The following is a 27833-nucleotide window of genomic DNA, read 5'->3' on the forward strand; positions in this document are numbered from 1 at the left end:
TTTAATATTTATCCAGATTTCCGATCAAGAGTATTAACTTTATGGGCTTGTCAGTTTTCTTAACAAAAGCATAATTTTTTGTTAAGAAATATGTCTAAATATTTATTTATCATACTGTAAAGTATGAAATTTGATCTTATATTCTTGGACACAGCCGTACGGTTTCACAATCTTTCAAAAAGTGATCGCAATCTAATTGAAAATATCGTACATTGCTTCGATTTGTATCGATATATCAATTATCAATTACATTTAACAGAGTTGCATATGCATACTCATCGATAACTTATTGATTGAAAATACTTTCAACTCTCTGTCAGATATATCCCCCACACCTTGTTCAGTACATACCCTTGAGGTACGCGCCTTTTCCGCGGCAACGGAGGCGCTGTCCTTGCACTTGGGTCGGTCGGCTTTGCTGGTGGCCACGATTGGAAGTCCGCCGTTCTCAATCATGGTGACGACGATTTTGTTGTTGGGCGTGTTCGCCGACGATGTTTTCAGCTGCAGCGCCTTTTGTCGCATGGCGTTCGAGAGGCGTTGCTTGCGTTCAAGGCGCGCGTCATCCTTGTCCTTTTGGAGCTTGGCAATTGTTGCGGGCGTGTGACTCTTTGACCTTTTGAGGAAATTCAACAGCTGTCGCTTGACACTGGTTGCGCCGAGGCCATTTTCGTTGCTGTCCGCGCCAGAAATATCGCCCAGCTTGGAGGCACGACAGGACACCTGCTGCGCTTTGGCGGGCAGCTCGAGGCGCCGGAACACGCCGTCGGCCATGCGCACGAAGCAGCCCTCGGACATCTTGTGGAACGAGTCGGATGGCAGCTTGTGGAAGTTACCATTTGGCGTACGATAATGGCAATAGTCCGTCTTGTGATACCCATCGCCGACAATGTAGAACTCATTGCGTGTCTCTTTCGTGGCCGCCGATGCGGATGCCGATGCGGATGCGGATGCGGATGCCAATGCCACATCCTCCACCTTGGCACTGCAATCGACCGGCAGCTGAAAGCTGATCAGATTCGTGGTGCTGTTGCTGTCCGCAGCTCCGACGACGTAATCCTGCGAGCCGACGCTCGCCTGCGGCTGGGCCGGCGATAGCTCGCTTATGGTGACCGGCCGGCGCTGGGGATCGGTCATGTTCTTGCGCATAATACTGCCGTTGCGGAGCAGCGAATCGCGCAATATGGATAGCTCATCCTTGTGCAGGGGCTGCTGCACCAGCGTCGCATAATGCTTGGAGGAGGATTTCGATTTGCGGGCTGAGGTGCGCCGGCTCGCGAACTGCCCGGCGGCGGGTTCTTCCTTGTTATTGTTGTTGTGGCTCGAGTGGGTTTGGGTTTGCCTGTGACTGGAGGTCTGACCCATATTGCGTTTTGTATTTGCCAACTTTTTAGAAATTCGATTTGTTTACAACAAGCATTTTACGCGTCGCGTATTCTCCGCCGTACAAAAGAGGTTGCAATTATTTGAATTGAGCAAGCATTGAATTCGCGCGAATATGTATGTAGTTGTGAATTTGATCTATGTATGTATATCCCTATGTATGTATAGATGCAAAACATGTGTGCATATCAATGTCTGCAGCAGCTGATACTTTGTTGTTCATCTTGCAAAGCAAATGTATATTGAATACAGTTAATTTACACACACATTTTAAGTTTTTCACATGCATTATTATAAATTGTTTCCTACATAGAAATTATCTTAATTTTTTGCAATAAGCTTGAGGCTCACATGCCTCATGGATGGGTTCTATCAAAAATTCAACAGCGTTGTCTTATCTTTCCACACGCACACGCACACACACACACACACGCCCACGCACACATACAGGCAGTTTTTAACTTTTAATATATATTATACATGATGAATGCTTGCATGTTGTAAAGCTTTTAAGCTTGAGACCATTTTGATAGTAAGTTCCACACACAAACACACACACACATAAATGCATTCCACACTTATGGATGTGGAACGCGTTAGTCGCGCTCGCGCACGCCCGAACGTAAACGTAAAAATATAGAGATAAATGAGACAACGACGACGCAAACCGAAATAGAAGCAGAGCCGATGAAGCCCCACATTTGTATCAACACAAGTTTAAAAAAGCTCAGCACGTTTGTTTTTTTTTTTATTTTTGCTCCTCTTGTTATTTTTCTCATTTACTTAATCACTTTTGTTGTTGCTTTTCTTCTGGTTAGCTCGTTTGCATTAAAGCTTCACTTGCTGGTTCTCACTCACACACACATGCGAATCCAAAGTTACGCACACACACATGTTATTGTCTGTGCAATGTTTTGTATAGGAATGTGACGATTTTTCTTTATTTTTATCCGCTTTTTTTTTTTTGTTTCACTGCTTGTTGCACCATACTATATTTAAAATGTCTGTATATATTTGCTTGCGTGTGTGTGTGTGTGTGTGTATGTCATGTGCATATGTAAGTACCTTATAATTAAATTAACTTATCATTCGCAATTGGTTTGGCTTAGTCGCATCTGAGCAGCAAAGCTTTCGCTGAGGCTACAAAACAAATACCATTATTTAACACAAATTACCCGATAATACATATATGTATATGTTGCACGTGCATATGTAAGTCAGCGACTAACATTTAACTATAGTTTCAGTTTTTTATATAGATATCTTCTGTTATCAGCGTACGCATGCACTTGAATTAAACTGACTACGGCTAAATTGTTACTGTCTGTATGTATTGGAAAAATTAAAGGGACAAATTTGTTGAATTAGATTCATTTGATTTCTTAATAAACGCTAAGCCCTGCCTCGAGAAAGTAGCAATGACAATGAAGTTAAAATATTCGAGTAAATTCATTGCTAACAACTATTGTTTGTCGATAACAACAGTACCGTTGGCGAGCGTCGAACAATAACAGCAACAGCGACAGCGACAGCGACAACGACAACGGCGAACGCGACACAGTGACCACACGAATGAAGTGGAACTTAATACTAAAACAAGCTTTCGACCATTGGCTGTGCGGTGCCGAGCGGCATATTGGATAAGTTCTAGCGCGCTTCGCTCAGAAATTGTATTTTGCAGCTTGTGCCGGACGGCCATAGTTTAATCTTAAAGCAAAAAGCAACAGCGCTAAGAACGACACACCCTATAAAATTGTTGTGTCTCGTTTTGTACATACTATGTATGAATTTAACTAAATATATGTATGTACTGGATGTATGTACATGCATACATATGTATATATGTATTTACATGATCTTCAGAGTCATTCAGAATGGGAATGATTCAAAACAAAAAAATGTATATACGCACACATTTGAATGTATTGCCATGCAGACACTCAAATGTATGTGTGTGTGCGTGTTCATGTGACATATGTCTCACGCACACACACACCGACCAGAACAGAAACACTCAAAAAAGTTTAAGCTTTCCGTTGAGAGAGAGAGAGAGAGAGAGAGTGAGAGAGAGAGCGAGAGCAAGCGAGCTTTGGCAATCAAACAAAAATAACTGATGTGCAGAGCGAAGCAGTTTTCAACTAAGTAGCAAAAGATCCGATCCGAAGGCTTTTGACTTTTATGATCCATCAATCGACAAGAAACGAGTGAGAATGGGAGAAAAGTAACGATAATTTTAAATTGCTATACTTTTTGCTTCTTCTATTTAGTCATTTTCTGTCGATTACACTTGCACTTGTATTTGATATGATAGTTACTCACGCCCACATCCAGTAATATTCCAATTTACAAGTATATAACATGATATCGTAAACAGTATTCGACTAGTCGATACGCTTTAAAAAATATAAAACCACTTTTTACATAAGATAATACTTAGAATAATATTCTAGCATTTCTCGAAGATATTTTGAAGAAACTCGGCAGTTACTATTTTAAATATGAGCCGAATCTTATCAAGATCGAAGAATCAGTCGAACATTTAGCTTTTTTATTGAAATATATTTTGTTTATTGAAAAATATTCTGATTTTAAAGATATTTTCGCCAAATTCAGCATTCGCTTCACTTATTCACATATCTTTAAAGCAGTAAATCAAAAACGTTATAGTGTATTTAATCTTCGACGTGCGGAGATATCCGTACTTTCTCTTTGGTATTTATAGATAAGACTAGCGGGTGGACCGATATGGCCCGTTGTAAGTTTGTCGCTTCGAATTTTAAGGTAATACTTTTTCACCCATTTCCCGCCCGTGGAAATTTCCACTGAGGTGGATTGGTATAAAGTAGGTTCGCAAATTGTAGGCACGGATCAAACAACAGGATTTCCTTATCGATCCAGTAAGTATATCTCCCATTACAGAGTATCCCTAGGACCTCTGCGCCCATCGCTGAGTATCCGGCACAAATACTAAGTAATACTTGTAAATGCATATCTGTCGTTTAGGTATAGCTCGTCAGAATGTAGATCAAGGCTTTATTAATCAAAGTTTGACTTTACAAATTGATAAGGATCAGGGGAGGCACCGAGAAAGAGAAATATTCCAGATCTGTGTGTTTCTAGCTCTAATTAGATGATTGGAAATAAACTTGATCCAAATTTGAAATGAAACTAGAAATGAGGCCAAGTATTGGCCAATCTCTGAATATAGAATCTAGGCTAGACACCCATTTTCCATGGTACCCTTTATCCATTATCCATCTAAATAAACGCGTCGATCCGGGCAACTACAAAAGCTGGAGTCTTTAAATTTGAAATCATTTTTGTCGATATCACGTAACATCTGCAAAATATCGATAATAATCGATTTTGAGGCATGGAAACACATATTGGGAATACTTCACTGGGAATACTTCTTTCGATACCTTCCCTCTATCCTTGTAAAATTAAATAAAAACAGATTTGTAAAGCTAGAGCCCTCTGATTTGGTATATATACATCCTTATACCCTTAATTGAACTATTTATAGAACTTATTTCTAGAATTCATATGATATTAGAACGCAAATCGTGGTGCTATAAGACATAGTATTATATTTACTGGGGAACACTGGAGATTTTTTGCTCGAGTCCTTGTTAATCTGGCCCGCGTCAATCTCTAAAAGAGGGACATGGACATATATCAATATATGTGCTCTAAGTAGATTCCTCTAGTCGCATCGGGTTTAGGCAATCCGGAGCTATTTACAGGGTATCTCTTAGTCATGACGATGCACACGCGAGGCCACAATTTCAAGCAAATATATGCATATGACCTAGGTCAACATTACACTTAATTCATCCCCTTCGCCCGATTCCTTTCGAGTAGAGCAACGTTTTTTTTTACGAATATTACACAATCAGAGCAAAAAGTATCCGTAATGCACGATGGAGATGAATTCACATTAACAAGAAGTAAGAGAAGTAAGACGGATGTAAAAATTGGACAAGAATATTGGACGTGGACATGAACCGATACCGATACCGAACCGAGCCTAGGCACAGATATACATATGTTGGCGTGATCTTAAAACTGGACGGACAACAGTTCCATGAATGCACATCGATTAAATACAATTAGGATTAGCTTACCTTGGCGGATGCTGTTCGCTGTTTGATGGCAGATGCATGGGCCGAGTGTGTGCTGAGCACGTTCTTGTTAACCGCGCTGGCTCCGACAGCTCCCACACCGCCGCCGCCGCCACCTCCGCCGGGCGGATGGTGATGATGGTGATTGATCGCATTGGCTGCTCCAGATGCGCTGCTATTGCTTGAGAGGCGGGCACCATCCGTGGCCATGTTGTTGGCCACGTGCTGATGGTGCTGATGCTGATGGCTGTGCTGGTGCGCGTGGTTCGTGTTCGTCGTGGGAGCTGCTGTCACGGCTGTCACGGGTGTGCTGCTTGTCGTGGAAATCGAGGACGATGTTGGCAACATTGTCGTTGTTGTTGTCGTATTTGTTGTTGTTGTTGTCTGTGGCAGTGAGACAATGTTGGCATTGGCTGAGTCATGCTGCTGCTGCTGCTGCTGCTGCTGCTGATCCTTCACGGAATGCGCAGACGTGCTGATTGTATTGGCCGTATACGTGGTTGTGCTGGCAGCGGCTGTGCTGGCGGCCGTTGACGTTGACGAGGGCGTGGCAGCCGGAGTCGCAGTGCCATTGGAGACATTTTCTGCGGGCAGGGCTTCAGGAACTGGTTGCAGTGTTGTTCGCATTGCTGTAGACATATTTTGGCCAAATCTCTAGAACGATGCAATATGGTCCAAACTGGTCCAAGTGCTGCTCCACCTTCTCCTTATATGCCTTCCTTTAAAAGTACTTGCCGTTTAATATAGCTTAAATTTATTTAATTTTCTAATGAGTTATCATCTGTCGGGAGCCACTTTTTACACCTAAAAAATAACATAGAAAAATCAAGATTTTCTTGTAAATACAAAGTTGTCGAATAAAAGCAAAGGGCAATATGAGGAAGCTTATTATTAAGAAGAGTTAGCAAACATTCTAGCTTTCTTCTAGATAAAGAATAAGTTTTCGATGGGCAAAGACATGCTATACCCAATTTCAAAGAATGTAGGGTATCTACAAATTAAAATAAAAGACCATCCGATCGGGCTCAAACTCTTTTAGCAAAGTCATTCGTGAGGTGTTTCAATATTTTCCGCAATTCCACACGTTCCTCTCAAGGATTTCATTGGCATCCTTTCAGGCTCAAATTCGGTTCTAAGGATCTTTCTGAAAATTCCTTGGAGACGTGTTTCAAACTTATCGCAATGTTAAAAAGTATCTATCTATATATCTATCTATTAAGTGCGAGACAAGTTTCCAGTTCCCTTCGATCAGGTCCAAAATCTTCTTTAAAGTCCTACATAAAAACTTAATCAATGTGTGAAAATATGTGATTGTGAAAATTCAAACCGCAACTGTGGAAAATTTACAGAAAACGTTTGAATACAAACTTGGTTTACCATTCAATAAGTTTATTAAAGAGACTAAAATGGAGGATAAAGTAGAGTCCAATGTTTGGCTCTCAATTTGATGGACTTTAAACCAACTTTTATTTACGTAAAAAATAGTTTCAGACGTGTAGTTCAAGGAAGTGCTGGAAAAACCAGCTAGTCTTCAATTTAAATTGAGACCTGAAGTGCGAAATTGAACGGGTAAATATGAAGATTCTTGAAGTCCAGCAACAGGCTCTTAATTACCACTCAGAAGTACTAATCGCTGGTTAAGTTTTGAAACAGAAGCAGTTGCAAGAATACAAACTAACTTAATCGCTTAAACAATCGATTAAGGACTTATTTAATAAAGACAAAACGCGTTCTGGTGGCAGCCAAAAGCGCCTCACATGAGGCATTCGCTGATGTATTCCGCCAGAACTTGCTGCTTCAATTAAGACTTTAAAGAATAACAACACAATACTAATGTGCTTTTAAATTGCATAACAAATATAGTTTATTAATATACTATTACAATTTTCTTAAGTGCTTTAATCAATATATTGTATTTAACTTTTGGCAATTCCTCAAGTCATTTGTCATCTTGTTAATCCTAAGGTCCTTTGGAATGTTGGTTCATGCTTCTGTGCATTATGAATTTGGTTTAAAAAAAATGGTCATAATCAAATATATGTTTGTCATTTGATGTCCAAATATTGTTTCTTAAAACATATCGAAAATAGTTGGCCATATTAATTAGAAAAATAAACAGTTTTGTGTACCCCTCAACATAAACGCATTTAAAGCATATTTTCTCTTTTCTATTCAAAACTATACAATTTGGGTTTTGCTTTATACACAAATACTTAAAGCAAATCCAGATTGTGATCGACGGAATTATAAATTGCCCAACCCACTTTGGCATTCCGGCTCGTCCAAAAAGTATAAGTTAAATCTTGGAAAAGTGGTGCGAATGGGGCTCTAGACACAATTTTAGCAAGACTTTTGCAATTTTTGTGCAAGAAGATTGTGTACATGAACTTATAAAGGGTTACAGCAAATAAGAAATGCAGTTTTCAAATATTAATACAAATAAATTTCTTTTAAAGAAATAAAGTAAAGTACATTAGCTTTGGGTGCGTGGAAATTTTCTATTCAACTTTTGCTAGCAATCTCTATAAACAGTTTTAGTTTAGTTTAATCAATTTGATGAGAAAACCATTTGAAAAAATTACAAGAACAAATTCCTATTAATTTTAGTGGGTATATAGTAAGGACTTAAAAAATCAATGACACTCTCGATTTCGGCTTTGAACTGAATTCTTTGCAGCGTCTGCAGCTCCTGCCTGACACCCAAGCTAATGTAACTGCGAGAAAGAATATCAATAATCTTTTTATTGTCGTATTTGGTAAGGGCAACAGCGCGTTTGGAAATACTGTCAATTTCGGACGGATGCAAGCCAATCCAGCGCAGCATTGGTGTGGCAAGACTCTTGGACGAGAAGCTCATGGCTTGCGAGCCGTGTCGGTAGGTAAGCATTATCTCAATGCCAAACGGATCGGCATCTACGAGTATATAGGCAGGCAAGTTGCACTCAACGGACAATCTGTGCACAATGCGTCGCGTTGTACAGTCCGGATATCCCTTGCCGGTCAACAAAATGAAACGCAAGCCAAATGTGCTAAACGCATTGCAGGCAAGCAAGCTCTCAAAGACAGACTCCTTTTCAACGATCAGCACCATTTCGGCATTTGTCACAATGCGTTCCACATTCTCAAAGTCCGTTGGCAATGTTATAGCCCCACAATAGACGTTGCAGTCCAATATATCGCCATTGCTCATAAGCAGCTTTATGTCGCCTAAAAATAGAGAAATAGTTAATTTTCTACAGCATATTGTTGTTTGACAAAACTTCACACCTGCAATGAGTCCTTTCGACGCCGATAATATGCCCAGATTGACGGGCGCCGTGTTCAGCATGCGGCAGACATCCAATTTGGCTGCCACAATGTAGCTCTGCGAACGAACCACATGAGTGTCCCGATAGTAGAGTCCACGGATTGTGCAACTACCGCCGGACAAGTGCAAGTTATGGATCTCGGCCAAAAGATACACAATCAGACAAAACCGATGACGACTACGTCGATTATTGTACATAATTTTGCGACAATTCAAAATTGCCTTCACGTTCTCAAATACTCCGATATTACCCTCAAAATTGATTGGGTCGTACCAATCTCGACATTTGCGTGGAACTTTTAAAGTAACATTCTCAAAAGACGTTATACTTGAGATCAGCTCGAGCACAATCTGCTCAATATGCACCAATAGTTTGTACATATTGGAAGACATCGCCGTTACGTCTGATACACAAGATATATATATATATATATATATATATATATATATGTATATATATGATAATAGACTGTCGGGCCGAGTTGTTTTCTTTTGATTCGCCACCTATTTTCCATTTGGGGAAAACTTTTGAAAATATGATGCCGAGCAATGAACATTTAAAGCCAATCGGACGAGATTCTGATTGGATTTTGCAAATGGTATTCAATGAACTTATAAAATCGAATTGGAAACTTATGTGTCTCAGAAGAGTCCAAGGAATTTTTAACTATTTTAAAAATGGTATGGTAAATTGATTTAAACAAATAGATAATTCAATATAATATATAGTATATAGAATGAGATGTTTATCTTGTAGAACACATTATAACTGTGATAACACATCTCCGATCCCATAAAGTATATATATATAATATAACATATAAAAATGTCACAAAACTTTGCATAGTCTGTATTTTGTTGTTGTGGGCATTACATATGTCGGAATCGGCCGGATCGGACCACAATATCTTTTAACAGGAATAATAAAATAAAAGTACTCAAACCAAAAGGGAAGAAATACATTGAATGCGATACAAGTAGGTAAATATACATACAAATGTTTGCGTCACACACCCTTTAATTATAATATATTAGTATATATATATATATGTTTATATATATACACAAATCTCGCGACCATCTTCATAATTGTACATATACATGTACACATATACATATGCATTAATTTGTATATAAGGCTTATGTATTAATCAACAAAGTATCGGTTGTCTGTTGCAAATGCAACTACAAATTTTTCGAATGTGATTAAACAAAATTATTGATAGAATACATGCACAACACAATTACACTTCGAAAAAGAACAACTTATGCACATTAACGATTAACATCACACACACACACACGCACACATTTTCATTTAAACCGATGTACATACATTACTTATGTCAATTTCTTTATTCAGGCTTTTTTTTTTTGGTTTTTTTTTTGCTTTATATGCCCAGAAAATGTACTCGTTATTACAAAGCACGCAGAGTTTATTTTCTTGTGCCACGGGGCTGACAGGGCGTTAGCGGGCGGTAGGGCAGGCGGGGGCAGACAGCGGCAGCGAATGAAAGAGAAAAACTAGCGAAACAGCGAACGAAATGGCAGCCCCCTAAAATATTGATTTGCTGGTTCGCCATAGCCATATGAAACCCCATGGTACTTACCAATAAAAATAATTCCTGAACAAACGATATTAGGTGAGAAAATGACGGTACATGGACATAAGCTTTTTGAAAGTCATACGCGATCCATTACCTTACGCCTTGTTTCATTCATATAACACATTATTACTTAATTTTTTTTTTTTCTTAATTTTCAAACGCCAAGTGTTAGTGGAAAAGAAAGACCGACTTTTACCGAGCAGTCGACGACACTACACAACGAAATGCAAATGCATACATACATACATATGTATGTATCTTTCTCACTCGCTCACTCACAGCAGCTATATTTCTCAATAGGATTTTTTTTTCTTTTTTTTTTATAAAAACCGTTTTCAAGTTATGGAACTAAATGATCGCGTTTTTACAAACTAATTTGGCTCACAGTGACTTTTTCGTCTAAATATTGTTTATGTATTTTAAAAAGCTACATTGCCATTAATTCAATTCAGCGAAAGAAGACATTCTAAGTAACTTGATATTGCGCTATATAAATTAAGTCAATTATGTTGGTTTTCGGACGCTGCAACAAATTTATAAATAATTCTTTGTTGCACTTCAAAGATTACTGTAATAATCTTTTTTAACCACATACACTAGGCAAAGCAGCAGCATACGTCGTCCAAAAAAATCACATTAAAATCAGGCAGCCATATTGTAGAGTTGCTAATAGTCAATCGATACATCGGTATTGTATGAAATGTATACGAAAGCGACGAACGCTTCACGCAATTTTCGTTTACATTAGTGAAATCTCTATAAAATATCCAAACCCATTAATCGATATTTATCAAATATCAGAAAACAGTGAAGTAATCATTCGTTTAAAATAATCTATTTTCTGCATCTGTTATACGAGAGTTTACATTTCAAATGCGTCTCCCTGTATTTAATGGGCTCCAAAATCCATGTGTTCATCCGAGCTAACAGACGGTCAAATGGTGATGGATCGATACAAACATTTTGTTATAAGTCTGTAGTCAAAATTGTATAGATTTTGATTATCATAAGTGATAAGCAATCGATCACGATTATTGTAATTTTCTAAAACAAACTTCATACTTTTTTTTTGTGGAATGTCTCTGTGTTTTTGTAGCCTATCGATTAAAATCGATAACCATTATCGATGGCAATAGCTGACACTGAACTGTAACACGCCTTTTTCCTTTCTTTCCTACATACCATAATGGCGGTAGGTTTTCTGAAATTCTTGTCAAGTGTAAATTATTTCACATCGGCTATAATCCTTACATATTATTCAAAACTATGAATGTAGAGTGCGAGAATTTCGGTCTTACTTGATAATTGCAATATTATTTTGGATTAAAATATCTAATTGGTTAACCAAAATATACATTTTTCAGGCCGTTGCTAAGAAGGAACCCAAAATCAAGCGCGATCCCGCGAAAAACCCTATGCGAGATTTGCACATAAGGAAACTGTGCCTCAACATCTGCGTAGGTGAATCTGGTGATAGGCTTACCCGTGCCGCCAAGGTTAGTTCTCTGATATGTAAATAATTATTGCGGAAATTGACCCAAAGCAACGTTCATTGTCAGGTTTTGGAGCAGCTGACTGGACAGCAGCCAGTGTTTTCTAAGGCCCGCTACACAGTGCGTTCCTTTGGAATTCGTCGTAATGAAAAGATCGCTGTGCATTGCACGGTGCGCGGCGCAAAGGCCGAAGAAATCCTGGAGCGTGGCCTGAAAGTTCGCGAGTACGAGCTTAGACGTGACAACTTCTCCGCCACTGGAAACTTTGGATTTGGTATTCAGGAACATATCGATTTGGGCATTAAGTATGATCCCTCAATCGGTATCTATGGTCTGGACTTCTACGTTGTCTTGGGACGTCCAGGTGAGACTTACTGATGCAACTATCAAAAAACCAATCCTGCACACAATTAGGTGTCTATTTTCAAATCGAAATGGACGCTCAGTAAATGTGCGCAAAACAATGAAGATGTGCTCAAATGTATTTGTTAACATGCAAACGCAGACGGTACAATTTCGACAAATTCGCCCAATACTGAAGAATCTTCCATTTATCTTGTTGTTAGCAGAGCTAGTAAACATGTGATTCGTTTTCTATGCTTCAGGTTACAACGTGGCTCACAGAAAACGTAAATCTGGCACCGTCGGCTTCCAGCACCGCCTGACGAAGGAGGACGCCATGAAGTGGTTCCAGCAGAAGTACGATGGAATCATCTTAAATAGCAAGAAATAAACGCGCCTCGCGTAGCTGTTTACAATCTAAAAAAAAAATTCTGTAATAAACCCGTCATCGGAGAAATTTTTAATTTTGCGTCTTTTAAGCTTGCAGACGTTTACCTACATTATTGCTTATATACTGAATTGGACGAAAATAGGAGCAAGTCATTAGGAAGCTCTTCTATGATTCCGTATGATTCAAATGCGAAAACATAATCTTTACCACGCGGTGCCATGTTTCCACGGAAGTGACATCCAGAGGTATTAGATGGATTGATATTCAAATAATATATATCTGGACCTGACTTATTTATTTACTTATTTGCAAGATCAGAGTATTCAAACTGTGCTATAAATTTGTCAAAATATGTTTGATGTAGAAGAGATCTCCGCGTCTATCAAGTAATGCATACAGACGACAATGAAGCTTTCTATGAACAAGTTTTCTAAAGCCCATAAAAAACATGTATTTATGCTTAGCTTTGAAGAATCAATTATTTTATGATCCCAATTATATGATAACAACTTCATTATATCGAGCCATATCCAAGATCCAGTTATCTTATGTCGTAGTGGCTATTATCTCTGCTTATGGATGGAAATCATGAATAGGTCTCGATAAGCAAATGCTAGAATGCTTGTCAGTACAGGGTATCTCTTAGGCGGCCAGTTCTCATAGCCTTTTGATAATGATACATGTTTTCAAATTTTAAACAACTGATGTTAAGTAAAACTAAAACTGAATCTGTAGGATTCCTACCTGGGAGTAAATTACCACCTCATTAGACTACACTTAAATGCAAATACGCCTTTGTTTGTATCTCGTTATGTCAATTATTTATTATCCTTAGATGTTAACTTCAATTTCTTGCCTTTCTTTTTGTTGCTCAGTATCGCGAAACGTATTTGCTGAACGAGCCACTGAACGCCCTCGTCCAAGCCTTCGCCGGAAACTGCGTTGCTGGAGCAAATGTGCCATGGTTTCTCTTTGATGTTCTCTAGACCCAATGCTAAAGAGAGAGAGTTTAGATTGGAAGAACAAAAATAAAACCAAATGAATTCGCATTTAAGCCGCTTAATTACCCGCCGCAATTTTCACATTGGAGAGCGAATCCTCGAGGTCGGATTTGTTGCCATAAAAGAGAATAGGTACGTTACGATTACAAAAGTCGGGATGTTGCAGCACAAGGTCCAACTCATCTTTGACAACAACTAAAACGATGAAAGTTTACAAAATATATTTCATATAGGTATTATATAATATACCGAATCTCATCCTGTCGCTTGCATCAATTACGTATATAATCCCCTGGCAATTTTTGAACTGATGTTCCCACAAATTTCTGTACCGCGTGGCACCTGACATATCTATTGCCTTGATGCTCACGCCCATGTCTGTCCGATAAAGAGATGCTTCATGATTTACAAATATTTCAACAAATAAAAAGAGACTTACTATAAAATTGCTCGATTTGAAATCCAACAGTGGGCACCATTATGGCCGACTGTTCACTTGATTTCTTGAAATGGTTGATTATGGTCGATTTGCCACTGTTATTTAAGCCCAAAACGAGCATGGTCATTTTATCCCTTTTCGCTTTGATCAAGTCCGACAAATTGTGCAGCATTCCCATATTACGACTATATTGTAAACTAGAATTAACAATATGCAAAACTTGTACAATGTTTTGCCGCACGAATCTCCGACTGATTACCATGGTTACGCCGTGGCACATCGATTTATTGAAGCACACACAGTTGTCCTTCAAAGCGCCGAAAGCGTCGGCAATCAAGGTCATTACCAGGTGGATTTATTTATAGTAAATATAGAAAAGTTGCCAGCTGTAACCGTTTATTATTAGGCAAGAAATTCATTAAAATTATGAAGTTATGTTCGATTTGCTTCAAACTTGTTTTCAAAGCTGTACATAAGAACTTAGCGAATACGTGGGGAAATCCACCCGCAACAGTGGGAAATTGGCGAAAAACGGCTGTATGAAAGTTTTCTGTTTACCTTTCGATCCTTCCGTGTCACGGCAAGGCCTGGAAATATATGTATATACATACATATTTGTATATACACACATTAATACATACATACATACACACATACAAACACATACATGCATGCTATACATCCCATGCATGCGTACATACTATACATGCATACATACATACATAAATACATGCATACATACAAACATACGCCTCCTGCTCCGCCCCCTTGGTGCTTCTCCTCCTGGTCCTCCGCCATGCTCCTCCGGCTCGCCAGCTCACAGCGTTGAAGCCGCCTGCGCCTAATTCATAGGTGACGCCTGCAGGCCTTACTTACATTTTTGAGAATCGAGGAGGAGGGCAGCTCCAATAAATACGTTTTCTTTTTTAAATTTGCCGCGCAACAAGACAAATTGGTCTGCATTGGTATAGAAGACAATTTACATGCATACATACAAACATATATATGCACATACATGCATACACACGCACATACATACATAATTACATGCACGCACACACATACACATGCATAATTACATACATACATTTGAATTTAATCAATTTCTACAGCTGGCAACATTAATTAAATATATTTTGAACAGTTGTAATGATAGTTAAATTTTGAACTTCTTTTAAAACAGATTGTAAATACATTAAAACAATATATTAAATTTTATTGATTTTGAAAAATTTTATTTAACATTATTAAGTTAACCAATAACTTAGCAATCTAGAAAGTTAGCTGCCATTAAAAGTTCTAAGGCAATCTCTGGTGCAATCGGAAATTCTGGTATTTCAGTCGAACTGTTGGTATATCGAACTTTGTATGTGAAGTACATGCAAACCTTTTGTAAAACGTGCGATCTGAAAAGAGAATATGAAAATATATAAAATAGATTATGTCCATATAAATATATATAATAGTAATGTCTCGCCTTAAGGTTTACCTAATTTGTATACCCTTGCAGAGGGTATTATAATTGTGTCTCGAAATGTGTAAAGCATAGAGGAAGACATCTCCGACCCCATAAAGTATATATATTCCTGATCAGTCCATATAGTCATGTCCGTCTGTCTGTTTCTAGGCGAAAAAGTCTCTCAACTATCGTCATGAAACTTTACACACGTCCTTTTTTCTGTTGTACGCAATACATACATCGCAATCGGCTGGATCAGATCACTATATCATATAGCTGCCATAGGAACAATCGGTCGAATGGTAGGCTCTTGCATGGAAAACTTTTTTGTTTATCCAGATATCTTATGATCTTATGATCCTCAGATATATGCAAATTCTTATCAACATGAGGCAACTATATAATATAGCCGACATGGGAAAGATCGGTCGAAAAGTAGCTTCTTATATGACAAAATATTCTATTTTTCAAGATATTTTCATGAAACTTAGCATTAACAAGCCTTACTGTTCTCACATATCTGCAAAAGGAAAATGTCTACTAGCGTATTTACTCGTCGGCGTACCGAAGATATCCTTACTTCAACGCTTCTAAGTCAAAAATATCATGGTTTTGAATGTTCGCGGTCTTGAATATCGGGTTTCCTTCTTACTTTGAATACAACTTATTATACTAAATTTATTAGTAAACAATATTTATCAGTTTACTGGGCTGCGGGTATAATCCACGAATGAAAATATACTTGATTTGACTTAGTATATAGAATATATAATACATATAGAATTATTCGACATAACTTGGCTCTTAATATGCGTAGAAATGCACAAGGAATTTTTTAAAAGACATCTTAATTACGTTTTTAAAATTAAGAAACTAAGTTTATGAGAGCATAACTTTTTTAAATTTTAGAAATACTTTTGAAGCGTTTTGAAAATACTAATAATAAATATTTATTTAGCAACTGTACATATGTATATGTATGTGTGTTTGCTCGATGGGGTCGTATGCATGTATGTATGTACATATATGAATGCTATATTAAAACATATGACTATTAATTTTATACAAATTTATGTTTTTAAAACTATATTTAGTCGGTAAAGTTGTAAATCAATAAATGACTGACTAACTATTTATGTACATACATGTTTTTATGCAATTAAGCACGCATGTGTGCATATGTATGTCAGATGGACGTACACATGTATATGCATGTACACATGTACATACATACATACATATATCACAGATTATTTGCACTCCCTTGACCGGTCAAGGGGCCACTCTTGATTTGAAAAAAAGTACTGTGCGTAATTAGCGAGGATCACAGGTATAACTTACGGTATCTCACGAAAGTGCACTTCATTAGCCTCGTTTTCAGCGAATTGTCCTGGGCCAGATAACATTGCCTTAATTGTGCCAGAGGTGAGAGCATGTTCGCGTTTTACAATAAATTCGTGTCCGTCTGATGAAATCAGTTTGACGTACATGGCGTCTGGCCCCTCACACCCGCCATAGATCTTATCGCTGCGCTGCTCGTCCATTGCTATCATCTGAAAAATTTACTTACTAAATGTATATATACTTTTTGCATTATAACCATTTTTATTTTTTGTCTTACTTGCCAAAAGTCAGTCTGTGACAACACTCAAAATCGTATATATGAAATGCAGTGTTGGGTAATGTATTAAATGCGTCAACCAATTGTCTTCATGCCATCATGCAAATCGAGAGGTAAACAAACGTAAGAAATGGAAAACATTAAAATTCATATTAATTGTCACATTTATGTACATACATTTTATTTTATTAATTTTATATACTATAGCAGAGACTAACGTAAAATATTTTACGGTCCTGTATACACTAATGTTGCATTAATATTTAATTTAATTGCGATTAGGAAAATGAAATTTGGCCAAAGCAACTGCATGTAAAAATATATTATCGATAATCCATAGAGTTTTTTCAGTTCTCAATAACAACATATTAGTGGAATTCCTGAAATAGATTCTGATTTCGTCGGTCAGCTGTTCACGGCCGCTCCGTACAAAATGTGCAGTGTGACCAGAAAAAGGTTGAAAATTAGGGTCACATTTTAACGAAATCAGCTCTGAAACTTGGATTTGACTGTGTGTGTGACCGTTCTCTTGAATTACGGAGTCCCACTTGCTTACATTATTCTGATTTAATATGGAGAACGCTATACATATATTTTTTGCATGTTAAATCCAAGTGATTGAATATTTATTTACTTAATGCACGATAAAAAGTTAATGCAGATGAAGTTAAGAAAGGAGCTTAAAGTGTTAAAATTGCGGCCATAACATTATAAATAGTAAAAATACATATTCTGCAAGCGAACAATTATTGTTGCGAGGCTTATTTGAAAACTTTTTAACACATTTTTGAGAAATTTATGTTTTTGCACCTTTATTTACTTTTCTGCCAATTGTCAATCAGCTGTGCGGGCAGGCTGGTAACTGTTGTCACGGGTTGTCATGAAATGTGTAACACATAAATGGAAACATTCCAACGCAATATAGTATTTTTTTCTATCTATTTAGTATTTATTCTCTGCGAACTAGTATTTTTGTTTTAAAGGAGCGCCTTGCATAAACTGTCCGAGTTGGACTGCTATATCGTATATGTCCTATGAACGATCAGTTGGAAATTAAGTTCTTGCCTCAAAAAACTTTTGTTTAGCAATATATTTACCAAAGTTGGCATTTATATGTCTCACTATGCTTACATATATTCAAATCCAATCAGCAACAGACAACTATAACATATACCTACCATAGAAACAATTGATCGAAATTTAAGCTCTTGTTTTAATACATTTTGTTTTTTAAAGAGATATCTTGACTAAGCCGGCATTTATTAGTTAAACTATGCTGCAAATCCGAAAATAACCAGTTAGAACTAGTAAAAGGCAATCAATTTTTATAAGAAATCGTTTCGACTTTATTGGTTACGTTAAAAGAACAATCGTTGAAAACTTAATTGTTGTTCTCATTTTATTTGACGCAACTTTAGAGAATTTAGTTCTCATCCACCTCAGCCTCTTGCTCCTCCTCGAACTCGGCGTCTTCGTCGGCAGTTGCCTCCTGGTACTGCTGGTATTCAGAGACCAAGTCATTCATGTTGCTTTCTGCTTCGGTGAACTCCATTTCATCCATGCCCTCACCAGTGTACCAATGCAAGAAAGCCTTGCGGCGGAACATAGCGGTAAATTGTTCAGAGATGCGCTTAAACAGTTCCTGAATGGCAGTCGAGTTTCCAATGAATGTAGCAGACATTTTCAGACCACGGGGCGGGATGTCACACACTGCCGTTTTCACGTTGTTGGGGATCCATTCAACAAAGTATGAGCTGTTCTTGTTCTGGATGTTCAGCATCTGTTCGTCAACCTCCTTCATGGACATGCGTCCACGGAAGATGGCAGCAACGGTCAGATAACGGCCATGACGAGGATCGCAGGCAGCCATCATGTTCTTGGCATCGAACATCTGTTGGGTAAGCTCGGGCACTGTAAGCGCTCTATACTGCTGGGAGCCTCGGGAGGTAAGGGGCGCAAAACCGGGCATGAAGAAATGGAGACGTGGGAATGGAACCATATTAACTGCCAGTTTGCGGAGATCAGCATTCAATTGGCCAGGGAAGCGAAGGCAAGTTGTGACGCCAGACATTGTCAGGGAGACGAGATGGTTCAAGTCGCCGTATGTTGGGGTAGTCAGCTTAAGGGTACGGAAGCAGATGTCGTAGAGAGCCTCATTATCGATGCAATAGGTCTCATCTGTGTTTTCGACCAACTGGTGCACCGACAGGGTAGCGTTATAGGGCTCAACAACGGTGTCTGATACCTTCGGCGAGGGCACAACCGAGTATGTGTTCATGATTCTATCGGGGTATTCCTCTCGGATCTTAGAGATAAGCAAGGTACCCATGCCAGAGCCGGTGCCGCCTCCAAGTGAGTGTGTAAGCTGGAAGCCTTGCAGGCAATCGCACGATTCAGCCTCTTTACGAACAACATCAAGCACTGAATCAACGAGCTCAGCGCCCTCTGTGTAGTGACCCTTAGCCCAGTTGTTACCGGCGCCAGATTGACCGAACACAAAGTTGTCGGGTCTGAAAATCTGACCGAAGGGACCCGATCGCACCGAGTCCATGGTGCCAGGCTCCAAATCAACAAGGACAGCTCGGGGCACATATTTGCCACCAGACGCCTCGTTGTAGTAGACATTGATACGCTCTAATTGCAGGTCGCTGTCGCCATGGTAGGCGCCGGTCGCATCAATGCCATGCTCATCGGATATGATTTCCCAGAACTGCAATTAAAGTAAACGATAGTTCAGTTAATTTAAGAGCTGCTCAATTAATAGCTGCTAAGCTTAGCAAATATAAGTTGAAAATATGTACATGTATTTGCATAAGTCTGAACATATGTTCAATGAACTGTTCAGCCCGTAAACGGGTAACCATAAAAGAAAGTATTATATAGAGGCAAAGTCAATAAATAACTATTTAAGGTCTGTCTCTTGATTTTTGGTAGACTTAATGTGACACAGCGGAAACTTCGTCATCATAGCTACAACACTTGCGTGGGTCGATCATAACGCCAGCTGTCCACCCTAAATGTCGCGGCTCTCCGAATATATGTAGGCTTTAAGTCTCTGTACTCCCCACGCACGCACAAAGCAATTGTCATAATCAGTAGGCACCACCTACCTTACGTTTTTCAGCCACACACACACACACATATATATGCTCGCAAGCTTACATCATCAACAGCAATATCAAGCAACCCACACACAAGAGAAAAAAGTGGCTGGCGTAAGCCGAGGCCAAGCTGTAGTGCATCAACTCAATTTGTCTGTTAACCATATGGCGTTTGACATGTACTTTTGGAACGTATTACGTCATTGTAGAGCTAAGTATTTAGATTGTTTATTTCGAGTAAACAAACAAATCTATATAACTAAAAAAAGAAAAGCTTAATAGGTACTACAACATAAGGATACGTTCTAGAAAGTCACAGAAATTACCCTGAAAAATGTCATAGCAACTTAAATGTGCCTATACCAACACCAATACATAATAGTCACACACATACATATATATATATATATACATGCTAAATACCGAAGGAAAAAACTCAAAGCAGCTGCTATATATACGGGGGTAGTTTTGTGTATATACATATTTTTACGAGGACTAGAATGGCTCTATTGATTTGCCGAAAGGATGACGATGACGCAGTCAGTTTGCAATGAAATTGCCGGCAAGCCATTGTACGCATGTGCATGAAAAGTGGCAACACAGCCTTTGGGTGTGTCATATGTATATGAATGCATATACACATACATACATATACATACATTACCGTACGAATACAGGCGTGCGGAATGCACATAAATAACTATTTGTATGTTTTAAGTTTTTAATAAATATATACACATACAAATGTGTTCGATCTCTGAAGAATATTTCTTTAAAATTCAGTAATACATACATATGTACGAGTATATGTTCCCCAATAAAATACTGAATACAGAACTCCACTTATACAGCCGCAAATACAGAAATACATACAAACGATGCCTCTGCAGATGTGAACGTACGTACATTTATACGTATGAGCATACAGATTGGTATACGTATATATGTATATATTTTATGTCATTGCGAACCGGTCGACAACCGGTTCAGCCATTTTAGGTAAAATGACGTCATGTTTTCCCTTTACCAAACTTCGGAAAACCAAACCTTAACAAAGTAAACGGGAACATATGTATAATTTATATGCTTCTAACGTCTAATTGATCGACTAAAAATATATGCACCTTTCACCAATTACAAACATACATACAAGTACATTTCTCCTACATGCATATGCATGTATGTATTAGGCGAAGCAACTTTCTCATTAAAATAAACTAGAGCTTTAAAGCAATTATGACTCATCAGTATGTAAATATATGTAGGAGAACGAAAAATACGTTCGAAGTTACCATACTCAATATATATACAATATTTAGACACACCCTAAATTTATAAAGATCTAAATCTATATTCTGCATATGCATGTGTATTATGTACACACAAACAGAGAAAACTGCATGAGCCGGTAAGTATACATATGCATACATGTATATATTTATGCATACATACAAGCGTAAATAAATATGTACTATACAAACTTATGCGCTGATGCCGGTGGCCTCAATAAATTTGCCACATGGCAGCGCAAAAATGACGCCATGTTGACTAGTAACTGTACTTCATTCTTATTTTTAACTCAATTAAGGCAACATTAAAGAATTCAATACATACCTTGGCTCCAATTTGGTTACCGCACTGACCAGCTTGAATGTGTACAATTTCCCTCATATTTATGTATATATAAACTTGTAGACTTTTAGCTTAAATTTATTTGCTGCTTGTATTCACAAACACACTTCTGCCCGCTTCACTTGACGAATACTGTCTGAGCTCATCTGGGTAATCGCTGGTATAATATAACATAGAAATGCAGTGTGACCAGACGGTGTAATCGAAAAAATACCATTCGAAAATATTTAACAATGCAAAGGTTACGCTATGCATGACGCTTTACGTCATTCATAGTTAATTTTTTTCAAACAATATATTATATTTAAATATATACATTAATATTAAATGGCTTACATTAAACTAGAAATACACATAAAAAGTTGTATGGTCTTTGTCGTAAACTTACAGTTAAAACTTTAAATAAATAAAAACGATAAGGACGGACTATCTTATGCACACCGAAGATTGAATACCCTTCTAGACCGAACCTTTTCATAATGATTATTTTCGACCGATCGTTCCTATAACAGCTATATGATTTTGTGATCCCATTTATTAACCCGTCGATCTCAGAACCTATAAGAGCTGGAAACGTTGGTAGGACCTCCTTGTTTCCGCATTGGTTTCAAATCATCGATAGCGTGTCTCGCAATCGATAAAAACGTATAAGAATCCGTTTTTGAGCACGTCTCTTTAAAGCGTTAAAGCGGTGTTGGAAAATCAATATATATGATTATCGCCTGCGTTTGGCCATAAGTGTTTGAAAATATAACCAAACATTTTTGTTTGTTTTGGTTACAAAAGCACCCCTATTTCAATGGATTCAGGGATAAAAATTGATCTTAATCTCCCAAAATAATATAATTTCCCATACGAAAATATTATTTTATTTGACATGGACTTTCTTTAGGAATATGTGAAGCACAAGTTAACGTTTGGGGATCAATTTAAGAACTTATTGAAATCATTTTGAAAACATTTCTTCTTAAAAAATATTTTGGGGATGCATGAAAAACATTTTCTCAAATTTCAAATTCGAAACCCGTATTGATTAAGTACTTAAGTACTTCGCTCAGCGCTCAAGCTTGTGTGGTTTGGACGGTCTTAAATGAAGGGAGGGATGGGTTTTCCAAAATTAATTTGAGCAAAGAGCCAGTCTTACAAAGTGCAAAAACTATCCCCATATTTGTACAAAATGTTCACAGTAAGATAAAGGTTATGTTCTCGACTTGCCGAAGACGAAATATCCTTTCCGCCGATTGTTCGATTATAATAAGGTATGTAAGGTATCGTTATTTTTAAGAGATTGGCATTTGAATTATTTTATTATATATCTTTTGAGACATTATACAAAAGAACGTGGCTGCCTTTTTTCGCAAGACAATATGGGTTCATGCAATCTAATCAATGGACTTCATCTTACATAAATGATTTACAGGTATCATTTTTACTTCGTCATTTATCTTACAAACGAGAACATCACCCTCCTGTTTGGACAAAACTTTGCCAACAGACTCTCTTTCTTCTCCATATATAACTTTGAATTCATCTCCACTATTGGGTGGAACAGGAGCCAGGTGCTCACTAACAATGGACACGCTACGATCTTCCTGACGCAGAAATACAGAACAGACACCATTTGAGACTGTACGAATAATACCAGTCTGGCCAACGAGATCAGTATCGTCATGCGTATGAATCCGAACTTCAATGTCAGTAGTACACCAATCGCCCATTGAAGAGTCGAGGCTAGCTCCAGGCGTTTGCGGATTGTATGGTGATTGTGGTACACCACCGGGAGTGTTCGGTGAATAAGTTGATGGCGATGGTGTATTCATATAACCAACTGGATATGGCGAAGGTGCAGGGCTAGGACTCGGATTAAATGGACTGTAGCTTCTATCGGAGCCATAAAGAGTACCCGGAGTTTGTGGAGCAAATTGTGACGACATTTGGTACCCAGGAGTGCCTAAGATTCAGATAAATTAAATTGAATACACAATAAATAAGGAAAGGTACATTACTTGGATTATATCCTGGGCTGGGGCTTGGTTCCTCAAGCGAATAATCAAAATCTGTATTACGAGCCGGGGTCGTATTTGCAGTAGGATCCCATGCGCCATGACGTGGCGTCATACTGCCATCGTGAGACGGCGTCATTGTACCATAAGGTGTCCTAGTATCGGTGTCCCAATTTGGTGTCTGACTACCAACCAATGGGGTTTTGGATCCCGCAGCGGTGTAGCTGGGAGTCTGCGCTCCGTAACCAGGTGTACGTGCTGGTGTGCGACCATAAGTGGAAACACTGCCTTCTTTACCAGGCTCGCCGACAATAACAATATGGTTACGATCCACGGAAATCGTTTGGCATGATGTATGCAATTCCACACGAGCTGTGCTCTCAGTTGCATCTTTTACGATGCCAACGGCACCTACATTTAAAACGATCACATATAAAATATCGAAGAATACCGAATAATGATTTTAAATGATAATACCTTTGTAGGGTCCACCACAAATTTTGATAGTTTTTCCTAAAAGTTCACGGTCACGCGTCACACGGAAGCCTCCGCGACCACCGCGCGATCCTCCACGCGCACCACGACCACCAGACGGATGCATTGGCGATTGGATTCGAGGTGACATAAATCCCAATCCTCCAAGCGTATTGGCATTGCTTACATTCGTTTTACTTCCACCAGCGAGTTGTAAGTGACGCGTCTTGCATACGAAAATACCGCCATTCTCCGTGTACATACGACAGTGGAGAAATGCTAAGCTACGATACAAGTGCTTTATTTCTCCAGAGCGTCCCTATTATATTAGAATAGCGAAAACATGTACAAATGTATTGATAAATGTAGGTAATTTTTTCTTACGGCATGTGGACCCTCCATAACTTTCACTATGTCGCGGCGGCGAATCTGATTTTGATCTGCATCCAGAGCAACAGTATTTTGATTTTCACGCCGTTTATGCAAGGCTGTTGGCTTGCACTCAATACATTTTCCATTCATGCCCAGGACGTGGAAGTTCTCACGTTCCAAGCGCACAATTACACCAACATTTTGTGAACTGCAAAGCAAGACACATTTAGTTGAATAAATTAAAATATTTGAATGGAACCTTAAAAGTACTTACTCAAGCTGGACCAGATCTCCCCATTGGAATTGACCAAGACAGTCAACACCGGTAGCTACATCAGAGCACAGTTGCAAGTCTCGGGGCAAAACCTCAAGTTCATGATTGGTCAAATCTGAGACAAGCACAACCCGCGATGGCTCTACGCGAATTATTAGACCTGTTTCACCTTCGTAGCGGCCCGCCAACACTCGCGCATGATCACCCGTCTTAAAGTATTTGCGTAACTCGCTTGCTTTGAATATAAGAGGATCCTAAATGTAAAACACATAATTAATAAACTTTCAATAATTAGATTCAAATTTTCGCGGACACTACCTTTAAGTCCTGATGTTTGGGCATAACCGTAATCATTGTGCCATCAATAGCAACAATCTTTGCTTGCAAGTTTTCCAGATCACCGACACAAACTTCGACATTATCGCCCATTGAAAATGAATGAGCAGCCGTGGGATCATCTTTAACGCTAGCCATAATTTCCAGGTTAACTTCTGTAAGAGTGAATGCCACTTTTAGTTGAAACTGATTCTTAAAGGTTGGCTAACTTACCCTCCGGTGCTTCTTCAAATCGCTCAAGTTCGGCCAGAGTGGGCTTTACGCCCTCGGACAAAATTGCTGACATGGTAAAATTTTTATAAAGAAATCCCTTTCGCGAATAGCGATTTCCTTCGAAGAGCAAAAAATCTCCATCTGAGTGAACTTCCCCTCCAATGGCCCTGAAAAAAAGTTGGGATTAAGATATTATATTATTGTTATTGTAGGAAGTTATAAATGGGTTGTAAATATGTCACTCACCTAACAGCTTCTGGATCAAATGGTTTTGCCGGGGGCCTGCGTTTCTTTTTACGCTTCCCATCATCACTTTCCTGAAATCAATATTGTTAATACACCTATATAAATTCAGTGTTATGCTTGTCTTACCGTCGCCGTGGTACGTAATGCACCGCGCATGCGAGTGTAATCGATACGAGGAAGAAGCTTAAGATGCACCTGGTTCTGTGCCAGATCTACATAATCTACTTGCGCAATGTCATCCTTGTACAAGCCACGCTTTAAGCGCACCCACTGTTTTACCTTAAGGCCGACTTGCTCTTTAACTACTTTAAGCACATCAGTCATTTCCTTAATAGGAACCATTTCTTGTTTCCATTTGCCCATTCGAAGATTTCCCACATTGTCGATAGCTGTCTTCACATGAGTTTGTTTGTAAGCTTCCAAATAAATATATCCCTTCACACCTTCTGGTGCGATAATAGATTTAATTTGTAATGGATCATCTGTATTGAGATAAGTTAGGAACTTCCTCATCAAGAGCAATGCTGTCGCCTTCTCTTCTCCTATGCGACATTTCACCATCCACAAATTGGGATCTCTAGTTGAATAATTTGTTGAAATACATTAATGAGTATACGAATAATAGTAGGTAGTATAACATTGACTTACTTAATCCCCGGCAAAAGAGTTTGTTGTGTGATTTCATCGGACATTTCCTCGCCGCCGTCGCCAAAGTGTCGTCTTACCATCGATTCGTCAGCATATTTCTTTCTTAGATACTCCTCAATTTCGTCTTCTTTTTGAGTGCTATACCAATTAATTATTCAATTTAATATTTGAAAACTGAATGCAATTTAAAGTAGGCAACTTACTCCCATAAATTGGTTCCTCTGCGTCGTATTTCAATATCTCTGGCGGTGGGGCCCAGCTCATCTATTTCATTGCCAACGATACCAATTTCGTTGGCACCCTCCTCCCACTCGTCGTCTTCATCAACCTTTATATGCAAACAATTTGGTATGTAAGCTATTAAACAATTTAACGAGTGCTTATATTATATATTTCACCTCGTCATCCACTTCAGCTTCGTCAATGATGAAGCCACCAAAGCGCTCCTTTTTCTTTTTTTTCCGTGGATGGTCTTCGTTTTCTTCCTCTTCGTACTCTTCGGAATCTATATCCTCTCCTTGTGCGTCTTCATCTTCAGAATCTTCGGTTTTGCGACGGTGTCCACGTCCTCCTTGAGGTTGCGGAGAATCGGATCCTGAGCCAGAATGGGCTGATTGAGATCGGGAGCGAGAAGATCTCGACCTGGACCTGGACCTCGATCTGGACATCGACCTTGACCTTGAGCGAAAGCCAGATTTGGATCTAACACTTTGTTGCGACTTGTTCGATATTGATCCATCGTCGGAGCCACTATCCGACATATTGCTAACTTCCGAGTCCGACATTTTGTGTACTGCGGACGTGTAAAAAACCACACGTTTTTTATTTGTACAGTTGCAAAATATATTTAAAGGTTTGCTGTTAACTATACTCACATATAATTATTCAAGCAAATAGCTCATAAATATAAGCCATACATTTGCACATACAAAATGTATGCAATTGTTTTAGGCAAATTCAGTGGGTTTGCTCTTTAATTGACGCTTAGTTATGGACACAGTAAATTATGATACTGAAAACGTTGTCATCATACAGAGTTATCGATTACTGAACATCAGTCTGAAAAAAATCATCGATATGTTTTTTTCTTAATACTATGTGACTTTACCGCCAATATACATTAAAAAGTAACTCAGGCATAACAAGAAACATATAAATTTTAGGTGTAGAAGACTTACACAAATATCATATTATTATCATCTTTTTTAGGGCATTTAGCTTGCAAAAACTCGAACCAACATCTTGCCCCAAACAATTTCTCTTCGACTATGAAGGCTGCAAAGCTGCTACACTAGATATGCAATAAGACACGATAGGTATTCGATTATTCAATCGAAATATGGTATATATCGGTATATTTTGGTTTT

General features: G+C 38.5%; 7 protein-coding genes across 11 annotated transcripts in view; 1 reads left to right on the top strand and 6 right to left on the bottom strand.

The window, feature by feature from the left end:
• The window catches only part of LOC115759892 (serine/threonine-protein kinase MARK2), a 35679-nt gene extending 24654 nt beyond the window's left edge, over window positions 1–11025 (bottom strand). Inside the window, exons 1-2 of one of the 3 annotated variants that reach the window (XM_030701075.1) lie at window positions 10425–11025; window positions 5511–6311 (exon numbers count right to left, since the gene is read on the bottom strand). In XM_030701075.1, the coding sequence (XP_030556935.1) occupies window positions 5511–6146 (636 nt within the window). In that variant the 5' untranslated portion in view covers window positions 6147–6311; window positions 10425–11025. Of the gene's footprint in view, window positions 1–351; window positions 1796–5510; window positions 6312–10424 lie in introns of those variants that run through there. The other 2 variants (XM_030701060.1, XM_030701068.1) reach the window with 2 other exon arrangements.
• LOC115759948 (meiotic recombination protein W68) lies at window positions 7395–9206 on the bottom strand. Its single transcript, XM_030701094.1, has 2 exons — window positions 8775–9206; window positions 7395–8714 (listed from the first exon to the last, which is right to left on the bottom strand). The coding sequence occupies exons 1-2, from the start codon at window positions 9193–9195 to the stop codon at window positions 8086–8088; spliced, it is 1050 nt and encodes a 349-aa protein (XP_030556954.1). The 5' UTR covers window positions 9196–9206; the 3' UTR covers window positions 7395–8085.
• Window positions 11026–11592: 567 nt separating the features above from the next.
• Window positions 11593–12720, top strand: LOC115761157 (60S ribosomal protein L11). Of its 2 annotated transcripts, none has more exons than XM_030702830.1 (4): window positions 11593–11613; window positions 11786–11917; window positions 11981–12278; window positions 12520–12720. In XM_030702830.1, exons 1-4 carry the CDS (start codon window positions 11608–11610, stop codon window positions 12645–12647), a joined length of 564 nt encoding a protein of 187 aa, XP_030558690.1. In that variant the 5' UTR covers window positions 11593–11607; the 3' UTR covers window positions 12648–12720. The 2 variants fall into 2 exon arrangements, with proteins under 2 accessions (XP_030558690.1, XP_030558692.1); XM_030702832.1 differs by lacking the exon at window positions 11593–11613 and adding an exon at window positions 11673–11693.
• Window positions 12721–13465: 745 nt separating this feature from the next.
• On the bottom strand, window positions 13466–14427 carry LOC115760942 (ADP-ribosylation factor-like protein 6). The gene is made up of 4 exons (XM_030702526.1): window positions 14088–14427; window positions 13898–14026; window positions 13715–13843; window positions 13466–13641 (listed from the first exon to the last, which is right to left on the bottom strand). Exons 1-4 carry the CDS (start codon window positions 14365–14367, stop codon window positions 13466–13468), a joined length of 714 nt encoding a protein of 237 aa, XP_030558386.1. The 5' UTR covers window positions 14368–14427.
• Window positions 14428–15300: 873 nt separating this feature from the next.
• Window positions 15301–17254, bottom strand: LOC115758116 (elongin-C). 2 transcript variants are annotated; one of them, XM_030698669.1, is made up of 3 exons: window positions 17168–17254; window positions 16888–17099; window positions 15301–15493 (listed from the first exon to the last, which is right to left on the bottom strand). In XM_030698669.1, the coding sequence occupies exons 2-3, from the start codon at window positions 17097–17099 to the stop codon at window positions 15352–15354; spliced, it is 354 nt and encodes a 117-aa protein (XP_030554529.1). In that variant the 5' UTR covers window positions 17168–17254; the 3' UTR covers window positions 15301–15351. The 2 variants fall into 2 exon arrangements, with proteins under 2 accessions (XP_030554529.1, XP_030554537.1); XM_030698677.1 differs by having other exon boundaries at window positions 16888–17115.
• Window positions 17255–18506: 1252 nt separating this feature from the next.
• LOC115765531 (tubulin beta-1 chain) lies at window positions 18507–22029 on the bottom strand. The gene is made up of 2 exons (XM_030709153.1): window positions 21883–22029; window positions 18507–19877 (listed from the first exon to the last, which is right to left on the bottom strand). Exons 1-2 carry the CDS (start codon window positions 21937–21939, stop codon window positions 18591–18593), a joined length of 1344 nt encoding a protein of 447 aa, XP_030565013.1. The 5' UTR covers window positions 21940–22029; the 3' UTR covers window positions 18507–18590.
• A 1145-nt stretch (window positions 22030–23174) lies between these two features.
• On the bottom strand, window positions 23175–27492 carry LOC115758490 (transcription elongation factor SPT5). Its single transcript, XM_030699175.1, has 13 exons — window positions 27342–27492; window positions 26865–27259; window positions 26670–26794; window positions 26467–26604; window positions 25945–26395; window positions 25819–25889; window positions 25573–25739; window positions 25342–25514; window positions 25024–25277; window positions 24762–24957; window positions 24381–24696; window positions 23907–24314; window positions 23175–23851 (listed from the first exon to the last, which is right to left on the bottom strand). The coding sequence occupies exons 2-13, from the start codon at window positions 27249–27251 to the stop codon at window positions 23283–23285; spliced, it is 3255 nt and encodes a 1084-aa protein (XP_030555035.1). The 5' UTR covers window positions 27252–27259; window positions 27342–27492; the 3' UTR covers window positions 23175–23282.
• Between the last annotated feature and the right edge of the window lie 341 nt (window positions 27493–27833).

Source organism: Drosophila novamexicana, unplaced genomic scaffold, assembly GCF_003285875.2.
Source record: "Drosophila novamexicana strain 15010-1031.04,08,12 unplaced genomic scaffold, DnovRS2.1 tig00000008-arrow-pilon, whole genome shotgun sequence".
Lineage (NCBI taxonomy): Eukaryota > Metazoa > Arthropoda > Insecta > Diptera > Drosophilidae > Drosophila > Drosophila novamexicana.

Bases quoted from the DNA above. Each gene is read 5' to 3' on its own strand.
- LOC115765531 (XM_030709153.1), bottom strand. From the start codon at position 21,939: ATGAGGGAAATTGTACACATTCAAGCTGGTCAGTGCGGTAACCAAATT. The intron at 19,878-21,882 runs GTATGTATTGAA...CTTTAATTGCAG, and splicing joins GTAACCAAATTGGAGCCAAG to TTCTGGGAAATCATATCCGA.
- LOC115760942 (XM_030702526.1), bottom strand. From the start codon at position 14,367: ATGTGCCACGGCGTAACCATGGTAATCAGTCGGAGATTCGTGCGGCAA. The intron at 13,844-13,897 runs GTATATTATATA...TCATCGTTTTAG, and splicing joins AAGCGACAGGATGAGATTCG to TTGTTGTCAAAGATGAGTTG. The intron at 13,642-13,714 runs GTAATTAAGCGG...CTCTCTCTTTAG, and splicing joins CAATGTGAAAATTGCGGCGG to CATTGGGTCTAGAGAACATC.
- LOC115758490 (XM_030699175.1), bottom strand. From the start codon at position 27,251: ATGTCGGACTCGGAAGTTAGCAATATGTCGGATAGTGGCTCCGACGAT. The intron at 25,890-25,944 runs GTAAGACAAGCA...TATTGATTTCAG, and splicing joins CATTACGTACCACGGCGACG to GAAAGTGATGATGGGAAGCG. The intron at 23,852-23,906 runs GTAATGTACCTT...TCTGAATCTTAG, and splicing joins CAGCCCAGGATATAATCCAA to GCACTCCTGGGTACCAAATG.
- LOC115759948 (XM_030701094.1), bottom strand. From the start codon at position 9,195: ATGTACAAACTATTGGTGCATATTGAGCAGATTGTGCTCGAGCTGATC. The intron at 8,715-8,774 runs GTGTGAAGTTTT...CTCTATTTTTAG, and splicing joins GTCGAAAGGACTCATTGCAG to GCGACATAAAGCTGCTTATG.
- LOC115761157 (XM_030702830.1), top strand. The intron at 11,918-11,980 runs GTTAGTTCTCTG...GTTCATTGTCAG, and splicing joins GGCTTACCCGTGCCGCCAAG to GTTTTGGAGCAGCTGACTGG. The intron at 12,279-12,519 runs GTGAGACTTACT...TCTATGCTTCAG, and splicing joins CGTTGTCTTGGGACGTCCAG to GTTACAACGTGGCTCACAGA.
- LOC115758116 (XM_030698669.1), bottom strand. From the start codon at position 17,099: ATGATAGCAATGGACGAGCAGCGCAGCGATAAGATCTATGGCGGGTGT. The intron at 15,494-16,887 runs GTAAGTTATACC...TTCTCTTTTCAG, and splicing joins GTGCACTTTCGTGAGATACC to ATCGCACGTTTTACAAAAGG.